The following is a 15787-nucleotide window of genomic DNA, read 5'->3' on the forward strand; positions in this document are numbered from 1 at the left end:
AAAACTCTCTCTCCTGCTCTATCTGCTCTCAAACCAATTCACAGTGGGGAAAAATCCTTCTCTGGTCTTAGAACACACAAATAAATGCATTTTGAACAGAATACCTGATTGGATATCCTATCTGGGAAATTTGAATGAACTTTTATCATGACATGCACTGTCAGAGAAAAGTCTAAGTTCAGGCCTCTACAACTGGCACTCTGGACCCAGGAGGTAAGTTGAGTCAAGATGAAAAAAGAATGAAATGGTGTGAGGCAGGGATAAAGGTTCTCCAAATAATTGTTCGTGTTGAATATTTTTGTTTGGTAATATCTTTATTGAGATAAAGTTCACACACCATACAAATTTCACCCATTTAAACTGTACAATTCAGTGACTTTTAGTATAGAGTTGAGCAATCATTATCACAATCAATTAAAAAAATCATCACCCCAAAAAGAAACCCCACACCCATTAGCTATCACCCCACTAACCCACTTGCCCACTCCAGCCATAGGCAACCACTGATCTATTTCTGTCTCTGTAGCTAATTCTGGACATTTCTTAGAAATTGAATCTTACACAATATGTGGTCTTTTCTGTCTGGATTCTTTCGCTTAGTGGTGTTTTCAAGGTTCGTTCATGTTGTAGCATATATCATATTTCATTCCTTTTTATGGCAGAATATCATTCCACTATAGAGGTAGACCACATTATATTATCTATTCATTCATTGATGGACATTTGGATTATTTCCACGTTTTTTGGCTATTTACGAATAATGTTGCTACAATTGTGTACAAGTTTTTGTGTAGTCATGTTTTCATTTATCTTGGGTATATATACCCAGCAGGGGAACTGCTGGGTCATATGATAACCCTGTTTAAACTTCTGAGTAACCATCAGACGATTTTCCAAAATGGTTATACCATTTTACACTCACACTAGCAGTCTATTAGGGTTCTAATTTCTCTACACTTGTTATTATCTGTCTTTTGGATTATAGCCACCCTGGGGAGTATGAAGTCGTATCTCATTGTGGTTTTGATTTGCATTTCCCCATGACTTATGATGCTAAGCATCTTTTCATGTGTTTACTGGCCCTTTGTACACTTCATTGGAAACATGTCAATTAAGATTCTTTGTCCATTTTAAATTCAGCTGTCTTTTTGAATTGTAAGAGTTTTAAAATTTATTTTGGATACAATTCCCTTATTAGACATATGATCTGAAAATGTTTTCTCATATTCTGTGGATTGGCTTTTTATTTTCTTGATGGAGTCCTTTGAAACACACATTTAAAAATTTTGATAAAATCCAATTTATTTTTCTCTTTAGTTGCTTGTGCTTTGGAGTTTTATCTGGGAAACTACTGCCAAATCCATATCATAAAGATTTTCTATGATTCCTTCCAGGAGTTTTATAGTTTTACCTCTTACATTTAGATCTTTGATCCATTTTGAGTTAATTTTTATATATGGTATGAAATAGAGGTCCAACTTCATTGTTTGCATCCTTATGCCAGCACCACACTGTTTTGATTATGGTAGCCCTTGTAGTAAGTTTTGAAATTAGACCATGTGAGTCCTCCAACTTTGTTCTTCTTCAAGATTGTTTTGATTATTCTAAGTCCCTTGAATTTCCATATCAATTTTAGGATCAACTTGTTTTCTGCAAAGAAGTCAGCTGAGATTTCACAAGGGAAATTGTTCAATACTTCAGAATTTAATAAACAATGAGATACTGAAATCCGTAAAATGTTTATCTGCAGGTAATTTGTTTACAACAGCATATGATTTTTTACTTCATTGAATTCATGCCAGAATGTATAAAAATAAAACTTTTATTGAGGGACATCTGAAGCCTAGCAGAATTTTGCTACTAAACACATGTACTATGTTTGCAGCATTATTTCTTTTGTGGGGGAAACTTTTAATTAAAAAATATATAGTGTAGCAAAAACTCATTCTATTACCTTATGTTAACATGTTTACTCTTCTTTTCAGAAATGCTAGTATAGTCTACACTTACTGATTTTTTTTAAATTGTGGTAAAATATACAAAACACATTGCAGATTTAAAAACAGCTAAATTAAATGCTATGAACATAAAAAGTGGCAGTTACTTTTGCCAAGATAAAGAAAAAGGTCTGAACTGATGTGGGTATTCAGTGAGGGAGGAGGTCACTTGGACATAGCAAAGGTATTTCAAAATAATGATGGCACTATGAATCCAGTCTCAGAGCCTGGAAGATTGCACACCTAAAGTAAGCCTTTGAACAGACACTGCCAGAAGCCCACCTTTTTGAATACCTGCAATTGCTGAGGCCTGCTGACAAATGTACAGCTGTAAGGGCTGTTGTTTCCCCCAGGATCCAAGAGTAGCTCCAAACTATAAGTAACTTCAAGTCACAATGGTTCTTAACCTGGACAGTGTTACAGGGCTGATGTGAAGATCAAATAGGATAAATGTATCTGAAGTGCTTAATGAGCTCTCCATAGCTGGCAATCAAAATTCTGTGACATTCCTTTTCAACTTCATAGGGCTGCTAACTAGGGCACAAATACTAGCAACAATGTTATAATAGCTAACATTTATTGAGAATCTACCAAGTGCTTTGCAAAGTATCATCTCATCAAATCTTCAAAACAACCCTATGAGGTAGGTATCATTCTTATTATTTCCAATTAAAGATAAGGTAACTGAGGCATAGAAAAATAAAATAATTTACTTAAAGCCATACAAGATATAGGAATGCACTCAGGCAAGCAGACTCCAGATCCTGTGCTTTTAACCACTTAACCAGTCTTTGGATCTCTAGTGATCTATTTCAAAGAAATGTTATATTCTCAAATCAAATCAATTACCACCTGCTGTGAGATGGGAGGAAAGGTGGTACACGAATCACCCATGTCAGTTTCTATACATGCAGACACAGCAACCGCACTATTTAGTAGTGATGAAGGACAGGCTTTACAGTGAACATACTAAGCTCTAAATCCTAGCTGGTTGACCTTGGGCAAGTTAATGTAAAACCCACAGGCCTCAGTTTCATCATCTACAAAATGGGTATACAACCCATTTCATTGTGTTGCTGTGAAAAGTAAATGTAATTAATAAAAGCAAAACACTTGGCATTGTGCCCAGCCATAGTAATATGAAAATTTAAAAAAAAAAATTACAAGCCCTAGATACTCTTTATGTATTGATAAAAAGTATAACTGAAATCACTGGTTTCCATGACTTAAGGAGAAATCTAGAGCAAAGAAGTCGATGACAGTGCTTATAAGAATGTCCTTTGTTTAGGAAGATAAAGAAAGTTGGAGAATAGTTAGAGGTGTTATTTCAAAATTTAAGTTCTTTCCTCCCTGATTGAGCATTTACTCATTAGGTCTTCTTATCCTCAGAGACAAAAGTGAAGGCCAAGAACAGGTTACAGGTTAGTAAATCTGGTGCCTGGGCCTGTTTTTGTAAATAATTTTACTGGAACACAGACACACCTATCATTTTCAAATGCTTTTTGCACTGCAATAGCAGAATTGAGTAGTAGAAACCCTATGGCTCACAAAGTCTCAAATATTTACTATTTGGGCCTTTACAGAAAAAGTTTGCCAACCCTCTGCTCTAAAACACAAATAAACCCTTATTAAGTTCTCCATCTTTGCTTTCTCCATGGCACTGAGCAGGAGGCTGGCATCTCTCCCCATCCTCCAAGACCCACCAAGTGAACGACTAGGAACGTGCAAAGGAGACAATACTCAAGTGTAAAAGAAACCAGTTTTCAAAATGCCAGAAGGGGAAAAAAGCTTTATAAATACAAAAAAATTATCAACATCATTAAGTAACAGGATTTGCCCTCCTTTACATTAATTTTGGTCCCTTAAACTGATTCCAACTTCAAAGGCCCATTTTCTCTCATTTGAATTCCAACAAGTTCTTTACAAAGAAGGAACTAATTGAAGAGCTTGCTTTTCAAACTCAAGGGACAACAGTTTTCAAGACTGGGATGGCCTGGCAATCATTTCAGTCAGTGCAAAATCTGCATTTTATTAAAGACATTTGGGAAGATCCATTCAAAAATACATTGTGCTCAGTAAAAATTAACCATTTCATGCTGATAATTTAGGTTACCACGGAATAGATATTTGTATAATATTTACAACAACAATAGAAATTTTACAGAAGTTTAGAATGGAATACATGCCAGAAAAAACTTGATAAGATGTAGGAACACATGATACAAAGAGTTATATAAACATTTTACAAATGGTTCATAATTAGCTTGTGAGGAATTTAAATATTCAACACTTTAAATTCAGTTTGGATTCAAAAATTAAAAAGGTTAACACTACAGCACACCCTTGCCACAGTAAAAAGTATGGAATTACACTTTGCATTATGGATTTATAAAGTCTGTGCAATTAAGAATTTCCACTGATTCTTCAACTACCACAAATTTGGATGTTACATCAGTCTGACTTATACCTATTTTTGTTTTCATGCATGAGCAGGGTTCTCAAAGTTACCCTGCCCTGTGTCTTCCCAGATACCACCTTCAAACCTCCTAGAGATTGAAGAAGCTCAGAATAGTCTTCTAAGTATATACAGAATAACTACCTGAATTTAAAATGGCACAAAAGCAATTCCTGGAGATAGGAAGTAGGGGCCACTATTTTGTTTGGTTTAATTGTTTCTGTTAATCAATCCAAGTTTACAGTGAGAATTAACTTCCTGCATTCACAGCATTACCCCTCCAGCCTGACTCCATCAGTGCCCAAAGAGGAAACAAGGAGAGGGAAATAGGCTGAGAGGACTATATATAACCAATCGTATATCTCTAGTGAAAATGGGTTTTGTACAAACGTTGCTTTCCACTATGGAAAACCTAAGCCATCATGGAGAACTTCAGAGTTCTCCAGAAGGAAAAGTATCTTTTTTTTTCTTCTTGAACCTCTGAATGCTTTGCAACTGAAGCTTTTGACAACTCTGGCAATAAATACTTTAATCCCCCAACAGGGACAAAAGTCAAGGCATCTACCTTTTCTATTCCTGGGTTTCGTCTGATTAACCCTGAAGCAGAACACTAGGACAAACTTGTCTATGCCTGAAATGAAGCACATCAGGCTTTTGGGAAAGTACAATCCCAAACCAAAGGAAGTCCTGAGGAATTCTTGGCCGTCTGTCAAAATGGAGGGGATGGAGGAACAGATAAGGCCTCTTTCTCCCTGATACTCTGCGCTGGAAGAGTAACAAACAAGGCAACTTCTATTCTGCATACAACACAGAGACCGATTTTTTTCAGATTCCAAAGGAGGATCAAAATATGACCCAAGGATCAAATGGGGTTCAGAGAGCTTAACCTTGTTGGTAATGAAGGGCCTTAGAAGTGAAACTGGTTTCACTGACACAGCTCTCTGGCCCTAGAAATCCAACGTGCAACTATTACAATTTTTTTTTTTCTGGCAAAACAAAAAGACAAGCCTCCCTCAAATTAGGGAGGAAACAGTTAATGAATGAAAATACAAGGCAGGTCGTGATCATATTTAATAGCCTATAGGAAAATACACAGAAAGGTGGGTCAGTGCCTGGAGTGAAAAAAGATATAGTCAGGACCAGGCCTAATGCTGATGAATTAACAAAGCACTATGGGAAATGAATATTCACGTAGTAACTGACTTGGCACAAAGTCTATGATCTTTTATAGTACATTCAGTTAAAAAAGAAGAAATAGGGTAGATTAGGGCAGCAGGCCCAGAGTTTCCTAGCCACCTTACCTTCACCACATGTGTGTATATAGACAGACGAGGGACTCGTCCTATCACAGCTTCATTTTCTTGTATTTACTTATGGTTTCTAAGACAGATTTTTTTATCCAGCTGAATCAGACCTCAAGATATCCTATATCTCAGCTGATCAAGACACAAAGAAAAAACAATCAGAACCACTTACAAGTTTTTGTTTTGTAAGTTGGCCCTTTAAGTCTCTGAGAGAAACTTCTTGTGAGATTCTGGCCCTGGGGATTAGCGACAGGACATTGTGTTTTCTGCTGCCCCCTTTAAAGAAACCATTTGTTTTTTACTGTAAATAAGCTTTCTCTGCCTACACACTTTATTTGTGATGAACTGAAGGAGGTAAGGAAATAATTCAGTATTTTCTGACTTGGTTCAGTGTATCATACCACATTCCCAGTTCATAAAAGCATGAGTCTGTGGATCTTAGTGCTCACATGGAGCTCAATATCCCACTATAATGCAGGAAGTAACGAACTTCTAGATATAAAAGCAGTGCTCTCCAGGAACAATGTTCTGATCAGGAGAGAATATGCAGATTTCTGAGTCTCAGCTGAGCTCTAGGAATAAGTCCCAATGAGCGACTGCCCTTGCTGAAAGTTGGGTCACCACCAGGACCTAGGTGAATAGAAATAAACAGCGCCTTCCACGCACTTGAAAAGTAATCCTCTGGCCTTTAAAAAAAGCTGTACACTTACAAGTCATTCTCAATACACAGCTAGAAGAAAATAAATGGCTTTTTTCCTTATTTACTCTAAAAACTAGTTTAAGAAGTGAGGATACTATGATGTTAACTAAGGAGCTGGGACTGGAAAATGGGATAGCATTTCCTAGAGAAGTCCACTAATTTTCAATTAGGAACATGCTAAACTGGCTAACTCTACAACCACAACATACTTTATAATACATGAAGTGACTAGAAACTAACCAGCGTAGCTCTGAGCTTAGAATGAAAATACAACTGCATATGGTGAGTTGTAAAGCTGGTTTAAAAACAGATTTGACCAAAGCGTACAGCACAAATACTCCTATAACAGCCATATCACAACCACCAATACAGAAATTTTTGCTTCTAATTGGTCTGTCATATGCCAATATTTGTAAAGAGCTATTAAATGACCTAAATGAAAAACAAAGACATTTTTGGGGGGAGACACAGCTAAAAGCCATGGATACCTTTGAGCACTTGGTAAAAAATGTGCCAATCTGCCAGGCTGCTGCTTACTTCTAACATAAGCATCATGGCTCTGTAAAAAAATTTCTAAGGACGCTGACCTAGAATTTAAGTTCTCAAATACCTATAAAGTAACTGTGGTCTCCTCCCAAAGGATGCCCTTTTAGCAGGCCCAAGACAATGGGAACAAACAATAAGATTCCAGGGGTTTGAATATGGTAGAGTAGGATTCTCAATCTCAGCACTACTAACGTTTAGGGCTGGATCACTTTGTTGTGGGGGGCTGTCCTGTGCATGTAGGACGTGTAGCAGCATCCCTGGCCTCTACTAACTACATGCCAGTAGCACCCCACCACACCAGTTATCATAACCACATATGAGCCAATTGCTGCCAGAAGGCAAAATCGGCCCTGATTGAGAACCCCTGCTGTAAAGCTCTCTTGAGCCCATTAGTGCGGACTACTTTTGGTCCAGGGCTCTGGAGAGAGGCTAAACCTCAGATTGAGACCAAACAAGGTTCAGTAAAAGTTCATTTAGAACTTCTGAGAAGAAAAACGAGGATGGTGGTAAAGCAAAAGTAGAAAACCAACAAAGCAGAGTTTCTTTTCAAAAGGAGATCAGTGATACTTCCATAAAACAAAGTAATTGATAAGCCTTCATTCAATCTTTTTATTCTTTAGGAAGTTAGGGCAGATAACAGAGCACACATGCCATAAAAATTTCCCTTCCTAAAGAAAAATGCCACCTTTTATGACTTTAAATCAAGTCCTTATCACGGATGGCAATCTCTGTGAGGTCCATAATTTATCGACACAGGAAAATAACAGTTAAAAGCTAAGAGAGGGCCCATTAGATTGGAGAGGAAATGACTATTCCCCTGTGCGAGTAGGAAAAGCATTATACATGCTAGAAATGCAGATTGTAGTTCACTTTACAACTCACTGAGGTCAATGAAAAGTCAAAATGGACAAAAGCTGAGAAGAGGATAAAAGAGCTACCTCAAAAACACGAGTTGAAAACACTGTAGATATTATCTGGCTCAAATCTGGGAATGTACGAAAAGTATGTATTGACTCTTCATCATTTAGGTTTACTTTTGCTCTAGGTAGAAGGCAATAATTCTAGCCCTTCTTTGAAGAACCATCAGGAATAGAAATGATCTGCAAACATCTGAGATCCCAGTGTTAGCAAGGATGAAAACATGGGAAACCAGCCGCTAGGTGACGACGAGCCTCCAATGCCGCACATGGCAATGTTGACTGCGCAGTCCTAAGCACACAGCACAGTGAGAAGTCTTTCCAGAGGAAAAAATGTAGTTTCTGGTTTGCAAGGGGGAATACAAGGTACAGATCTAGTATGAAAAAGAAGTTTCACACCCTTTTAGAGTCATTAGTATCCAGGCAAAACTGCTAAGGGTCCACATCACTTATATAACTGAGCAGCTGCCTGGGAAAAGCCAGAATTCAGAGCTACTTGAACAGTATTGAACTGGTGAAAGAAACAAGATATAAAAGGAACCAAAGAGCATGCAAACTATTAGTTTGAATCAAATTGTTTCAATGATAGTACCCAGTTGAGTTGCATTTTAGTGCCTATTACACTTATTAAATTAAATAAAAAGCACCTTAAAATGACCTCTATATATAATCAATACACATCATTATAGTAGTTATATAAAATGCAATATGCACACAATTTAAGCTTCAAAGAAACTAAGACATTTTCTTTATAATCTTCATAATCATCAGAACTATAATTCTCAAAATCATGGGGGCAGGGGAACAGTAATAGCACATTTCAGTTACAGCTGACTTGATTCAGAGGCTGACACTCTCAGAATCCTGGGACAAGTACTAACTACCGAGACATTACCTCCTTGAGGGGTAGGAGGGGACCTTTAAAAATATTATTGCTAGGAGACTACTTCTAAAAATCTAATGCTCTTGATGGATGATGGTGTTGAGTGATTTCTGTCAAGGATGGCCCAGAGACATGGGGCTATGACCTTTGTTGGCTAAAGGCCTTGATGAAACTTGGGAGCAACTTTGGAGTTGGAGATCAAATGAGAGAAAGATAATTCCTGTTCTGACCGTGTGTGTGTGTGTGTGTGTGTGTGTGTGTGTGTGTGTGTGTGTGGGCGCGCATGTGCGCGCGCACGGCTCGTGCTAACCTTGTTATATATGGATGGTCCCAGGAAGAAAAAGTGGGTATAGCAATTTCCTCTACATCTAGAATGGCTTCAGAAGCCTTTTAAATATCTCCTAAATATCTTGTAAAGAGCAGTAACAAAATAAGTATTTAGAAATAGAAATGCCACACATATACCTCCCCTCTACCCCTCACCGAGTCTCTGGTACAGTGCACAGGATTTAGGAGCATAGAGCTGGTATGCCAGGTCGGCAGACAGGGGCCTCGTACAACCTTGCAACTAGGAATGTTCACTGGCAAATCTTTGGTCAATGCTCTACACTAATGCTAAGTAGAAGAGCCCATTCTCTCTACAAAGAACCATGAGTAAGCCTGGATCTATTCTCCCTCAGGTGCAAGGAATGTCCCTGGACATGAAGAGGAGCCAACTGTGTGAGGACAGAGACAAGGCCTGCTGGAGTTCTCACTGGTCTAGCCCACTTTCTTCCCCTGTGGGTTTGCAAGGAGATGCTGCGTCTCATCTGCTACCAAGGAGCATGTCTAGAAGCTACTGCTGGGGCCTAAAAGTTGAGCAAGGTTCCTACTGTTACAGTCACATATAGCCACAATTCAACTCCCTTGATAAGAAGTATAATACTCACTTCATATTACAAATGTATAAAAATATGGCAGAGTGTCATAACGATACTTTCTTTAAATGATTATATTTATAAAACAGACACATATTTATCATATATATATTTATATATAGAATAAAGTACTCCTGATGCAATATATAAATGTTACTGTTTAGTTTTTATAGAAACTACTGTAGCTGTCCCACTGCTTCACAATGTTCCAAACAGCTCAAAATAACTTTACATGTAACATAAAAGGTATGATTATAACAGTACAATATTAATTAATTATAAATAAATGTTACAAATCCTATCAAATATGGAAGTTTAGAAAACAATTTAAGACATACAATTAGTTCATCTGCTAACCCTTCAAAGGGATACTCCTGGATTACAATAAACCCCACATTTAGTCTAGGCAGAAAAAAATCTGTGGTAAGGGCATCAGTCAACACGGATTTTTCTTTTCCTTGCAGTGCCAGAACACATCCTGGCTTTCCCAAGTTTAACAGGGATTGCACTACAGCTGAAATGTAGGGGAGAAACTGGCAAGAATGTCTTCTTCCTCAATGGCATACCCTATCCATGCTCACACAAGACCCATGGAGACTGGCAATCCCTAAGGAACTCCTGTGGCTCTAAGATCCCTGACTAGCATTTGTGGCCGTGAGGAGCCAGATGGCTCCTCACATACGATATTGCACACACCTTCATAAAGCTGAAAATACTGGCTTACCACTCTGGCCCAGCCCATTTCCCATCCCACCCTCCAACCCCTTCCCTCCCCTCCCAACTGGCTTTTTCCCCCAGAGCCCCCACCCCCACCCCCACCCCACCCCAGCACACATTACAAGGCCGTCTCTTTTAAATCATTTAAATTTGGCATTCGAGACCGATTTGTTCTGTTATAAGGGTGCCCATTTGGCCCACTCTTGGCTCCCAGCTGTTCAGAGTAGGAAGGCCCTTCTGTGGCACTCCGGGTCACAGAGGACACGTGCCAACCAGGGTCCATCTGACCTGGCAGCTGAAGGGCTGGCCTGCCCTTTGGTGTGGGCTCCTGCCGGATGTTACTGCTCGCGCCAGAGGCCTGGGCCAGGGAGTGAATCCGAATTTCCGAGAAGGCATTTTTGACTTGTTGAGGTGTTAAGGGCTGGAAGCGCGGGTCCCCAGTAGCCGGGTGATTGGAAGCTGAAGAGAGATGCAACAGCTTGCGCAATGATTTTAATGGCTGGCTCTGGAAGACAAGATGAGAGTGTGTGTAGGGTAGACTGGAAAGCAGATCTGAGATGAATTCATGGAGCCAGAGAGGGTGGCCCCTAGGGGGAAGGAGGGCCCAATCCAACCTTATCTGTTCTTTTTTTCTTTTCCAGACAAGATTGGAGTTATTTTTCTTTAACAAAAAAGCCTATGCCTGGCCTGCATGGCTCAGTGGTTGAGCGGAGGCCTATGAACCAGAGGTCATAGTTCGATTCCCGCTTGGGGCACATGCCTGGGTTGTGGGCTCGATCCCCTGTGTGAGGTGTGTAGGAGACAGCCTAGCGATGATTCTCTCTCATCATTGATATTTCTATCTCTCTCTCCCTCTCCCTTCCTCTCTGAAATCAACAAAAAATACTAAAAAATATAGTATAGATTTCAAAACTTTTAATATTCTTTCAAGAAAGTTTATTGTATCAGTCTTCCAAAGCCCAATTTATATACTACCACCTTTAATGAAACCTTAAATCTTCCCACTACCTCTTCTCACCTACTCTTACATTTTATGGCATACCTCACTTTTTATCACCAATTATGGTTATTTATGGATTTTCTATCTCTCTTAGGCCACAAAGTATTCGTGGGCTGGGCCATGTTTTATTAATCCCTTAATCCCATCCCCACCCCAACCCCCAGCTAGGTGAAATCTAATGGAAGGTCACTTTTTTTCCTAGGACAAGGGTCACTGATGCAAGATCCATCTGGACCCCAAAATACACCTGGATATTCTGGGGAGATCTTAAGACTTGTTGAAACATTGACAGGCTAACTTTCTCAACTATGCCCCCTCCAATATGCAGTCTAAGAGTCTAGGAGTGATGCATGGGCCACTCACTTGAGGCTGTAGATCAGAGATCTTCTCAGGACGCCACTCCTTTGGTCTGCCAGTTGTGGTGTTAGAGTGAATGGCTTTCTGCAATGTCAGAAGATCAGGGCCTTCAGAATTGGACAGCTAGAGCAGGATATAGACAAAGATTCAATCAGCACACCAATAAGCCTAACTAAGATATGCAACCACACCCAAGAGAAGAACAAAAGCAAATCACACCAAACCAAAACTCAACCCTCCCTAAGAACTGCCCCCCCCCCAAAAAAAAACAAGAAAAAAAAAACAATAAAAAAAGAAACCCAAACTCTCCCAATGTTCACAATGCAAGTGATGCCAGTTAAATTCTGCTGCCCTCTTAATAATTTTCCCTGCATTAGGAAAAATTGGCAGATGTCATGCAGCTTTGTTAAAACCTCAACCTTTTAAGCATTCCCATGCTGTTAGTTTTAGTCGCTGTAAGAGAGAGCAGTTAAATTGGGCTGTACCAGGAATTGCTGTCGTATCCTCATTCCACATTGCAGTTAGGTTATGAACCAGTTCAATAAAACAAAAATTTGTTCCTGCTGGGAAAATGATCCAGACACTGTGTTTGGTGGTACTCAAAGAAGTCTAGCAGGTTTTCAAGGGTAGCAAAGTGGAAAAGTATGTTTGAATCATAATCACAAGACATTGCCCAGGAAAGAATCTGGGTCTAGCATTATGCATGATGAAAATGCTGGAAATTTGTGCCACAAATTCCACACGAATGTAACTGGTCCATTCACCAATTTTGGTGAACACAGTAGAGTAATACAAATGCCAAGCAAAAGCCCTGGCTTTAAACCCAGTGACCAGCAAAAGCTAGAGCCAGGCAAGAAAAAAAACAAATTACCAACTAACAGAAGCTGTTTTTTTCATGGAGCCAGCTAGCTCACTCAATTTGGTCAATTCAACTTGGTTTCAAAGAAACAAACTGCCAACCAAGTGTTAACAAACTTTGTGAGCCAAACAAGAAGACATTTCTGAATTACAAGTGTTAATAGAATTCTTTACAGGAAATAGGGGTTTTATGAATGCTGTCTGCCAACAATTGGCAAATCAGACAACCCAAACTAGCCTTTCACTACTTTGTTTGCTCAATAGCCTTTTATACTTCAACCTCCTTAACTAATTCGGAATATCCAGAATGGCTAAGAATTTATATCTCAGTGAATTTATGGAACTGGCTCAGGTACTTAACTAGCACAAAGAGAATATGACCCCATGAAAATAAAAGACATGCTGTTGTCATCAGTAAAACAAGTTTACTGGAGCAGTTTTCAGGGCTACCATACGTAAAAATGGGTACCATGGGTGGAGTGACTACAGGAAGCTTTTTCAAAGAAGAACTATGCTTTAAGTGATTCTTTGAATTAAAAAGAGGAAAGAGGGATTTCTTGATGCTTGGATTCTCCCCGTTGGTGGAATCTGTCTGCAATATAAGATACAAATAAACTAATTGCAAAAGAAAAGAAAAAAAGGTGTTCTTACTGAAACTTCTAGCCCTTTGGAAGCCCTTAAATTATTAAATATTAGCAGTCACTGAAAGAATAACTGTGCTATGTGTGTATCTAAAGGGGGTACTGTGTCATTTCTCACCTGGACAAGAAGATGCCAACAATGTAATTAAGACATGCCAAAAACTTCTACATATATGGAAAACATGTGGTCATGATCAATACCTACTGAAGGGATGCCTAGAAACCTACACATATCATTCACATTAAGCTAACAAAACATTTAAGGACTTATTTATTATCAGAAATATAATTATTATAAAGAATTGTGTTTAAACAGCTATTGATGAACTTCAATCTCTTCCTAATTGCTAGAGAAGACTTCAGAAATTAAATAATCTACCATGCAAACTGCCTATTAGGAAAAAAAAAGATAGCGCAGACACTTTGAACATGGTCAACTCTTAAACCAGAACACATCACTTGGAAGACGAAGACCACTGTTGCAGGATTCTACCTTCAAGGAAGAAGCCTGGTTCTAGGCTGTTAGAAATATTCCTCCCATGGAAAATATCTGGAGCAATTCAGAATACGGGATTTCAAAGTGAAGAAACAGAAAGTTCAGTCTTTAAATTGAAGCATGATTACCAGTTGAGATAGATACTAACTTGGGTACAACTACTAAGTTGGCAATCACCATATGCTCTGAGGGCTTATGTAACTCTCTAGATTTGGAGCTGAAGCCAGATTTCCCAAGGCGGCTTCCAGATTTGCTTGAGTCAAAGCAGGCACCTTTACAATAAAACATTATTTTTTGGCACCACTTTCCCCTGTTGTGGATATCTCAGTTCTCAGAGAAGTAGAATGCATATGACGGCATTCCGATCATCTTTTACAGCTGCCTGTATGAGAACATCTAAGTAAAATAGCCCATGAAGTTTCTTGTTCCCATGATAGGCTCCCAGGAAGGAGTTTAACTTGCATCACTAAGGAGGCCACAAGAGAGCCCCAAGGAACAAGTGGTCTGAGGCTCTCCACAGAGATGGGGCTGATGGCAGGGACTAAGCCTGGGCCTGCTAGATAGGAGAACCCACCTCTAGTTCTCTCAACTGATAGAGCAACTTCGGGCAGATCTCAATTTGCCTGGGTAGTTCCTATATCAGCAAAATAAAAGGGTTAAACTAGATTTAGGATCCATCGAGGCTTTAAAATGTCTTGCTTCTCTGTGTGCCCTGGGCATCAGATTTCCCCTTTCTTGAACCTTATGCAAATGCTATAAAGCATTCAATCTTTCAAAGTTTGGTTACCTAGTTTCCTTTTGCTGAGTTCTAGAAAGTGGAAAAATCTAACTTTAATTCTATTTCTGTTCATGTGAAGGGGGCAGAGTTAACAAAATGCTTGGCTTAGGAGGCTGAGGTCTGGCAGAAGTGCTCTTTGGAAATCTTATGCTAGATACCAAAGTCCTTAAAAACATTTTTTAGCTAAAAGAATTAGAGGTACAAAAAGCTTTTGGTTTGGAATGCTTAAACCGTACAGAGATATTTTGAAACTACTTTACAGACCAAAAATGAAATGTATAGCCCAACTGGTGTGACTCAGTGGTTGAGGATCCACCCATGAACCAGGAGGTCATGGTTGCATTCTGGTTGGGGCACATGCCTGGGTTGCAGGAGGCAGCTGATCAATGATTCTCTCTCATAATTGATGTTTCTATCCTTCTCTCCCTATCCCTTCCTCTGAAATCAATAAAAACATAAAAAAGTATGAAAACCTTTAAAAAGTACATTCAAGTGGAGAGGATGTTAGAGAATAATAATTTTCCTATTTCTCTTAACCTATACTATTTCAACATCTAAAATTTGAACCAGATCCTGAATAATAGAGTCAGTCAACATGTATATATACTTGACTTAGGCCCCAATGAGCTTGGGGCTTTAAATTTAATGTTGGTCTAAGACAGACAGACATCAAAATCCAAATCTATATACAAAACACCTTCAATTCCTTGGTTTTTGCCACTTTCTTCCATTTAACCACCTCACAAGTGGCTATAGACCTGAGGTCAAGAACAAGCACATTAAAATAAAAATAAGAGTGGTTATGAGGAGGTAGTCTAAGTTCAATGTTCATGATAGACAAGTGTTCTATAGACAATGATAAAAGTGTTATTTTATGAGCACTTTAAATATTTTGAGCTTTTCTACTTTAAATTAAGCCTTGTTTTGTTCATCCAGTGACATTTTGACTTGAATTTCTGCTATAAGTGAGTTTCAGTTAGAGATAAGGCAGTTTTTTAAAAAAATAAACATTTTTTAACTAAAAAAATTAGAGGTACAAAAAGCTTTTGGTTTGGAATGCTTAAACCGTACAGAGATATTTTGAAATTACTTTACAGACCAAAAATGAAATGTATAGCCCAACTGGTGTGACTCAATGGTTGAGGATCCACCCATGAACCAGGAGGTCATGGTTGCATTCTGGTTGGGGCACATGCCTGGGTTGCAGGAGGCCGCTGATAT

At 38.8% G+C, this 15787-nt stretch overlaps 2 protein-coding genes and 1 long non-coding RNA gene across 7 annotated transcripts in view; 2 read left to right on the top strand and 1 right to left on the bottom strand.

Moving 5' to 3' along the window:
• Positions 1-10480, top strand: part of RS1 (retinoschisin 1) — a 42955-nt gene extending 32475 nt beyond the window's left edge. The window contains exon 6 of one of the 3 annotated variants that reach the window (XM_015564881.1): positions 9483-10480. In XM_015564881.1, coding sequence (XP_015420367.1) covers positions 9483-9692 — 210 coding nt within the window. In that variant the 3' untranslated portion in view covers positions 9693-10480. The remainder of the gene's footprint in view (positions 1-9482) is intronic. The other 2 variants (XM_015564884.1, XM_015564883.1) reach the window with 2 other exon arrangements.
• CDKL5 (cyclin dependent kinase like 5) overlaps positions 1-15787 on the bottom strand; it is a 118373-nt gene that overhangs the window by 13865 nt on the left and 88721 nt on the right. The window contains exons 16-18 of one of the 3 annotated variants that reach the window (XM_015564880.1): positions 13121-13243; positions 11800-11916; positions 10725-10941 (exon numbers count right to left, since the gene is read on the bottom strand). In XM_015564880.1, coding sequence (XP_015420366.1) covers positions 10725-10941; positions 11800-11916; positions 13121-13243 — 457 coding nt within the window. Of the gene's footprint in view, positions 1-10551; positions 10942-11799; positions 11917-13120; positions 13244-15787 lie in introns of those variants that run through there. The other 2 variants (XM_006765129.2, XM_006765130.2) reach the window with 2 other exon arrangements.
• On the top strand, positions 7-8791 carry LOC107183293. The gene is made up of 2 exons (XR_001514075.1): positions 7-2640; positions 3387-8791. It is a non-coding gene; the product is annotated as an uncharacterized LOC107183293 (long non-coding RNA).

This window comes from Myotis davidii, unplaced genomic scaffold, assembly GCF_000327345.1.
Source record: "Myotis davidii unplaced genomic scaffold, ASM32734v1 scaffold161, whole genome shotgun sequence".
In the NCBI taxonomy this organism is placed as follows: Eukaryota; Metazoa; Chordata; class Mammalia; order Chiroptera; family Vespertilionidae; genus Myotis; species Myotis davidii.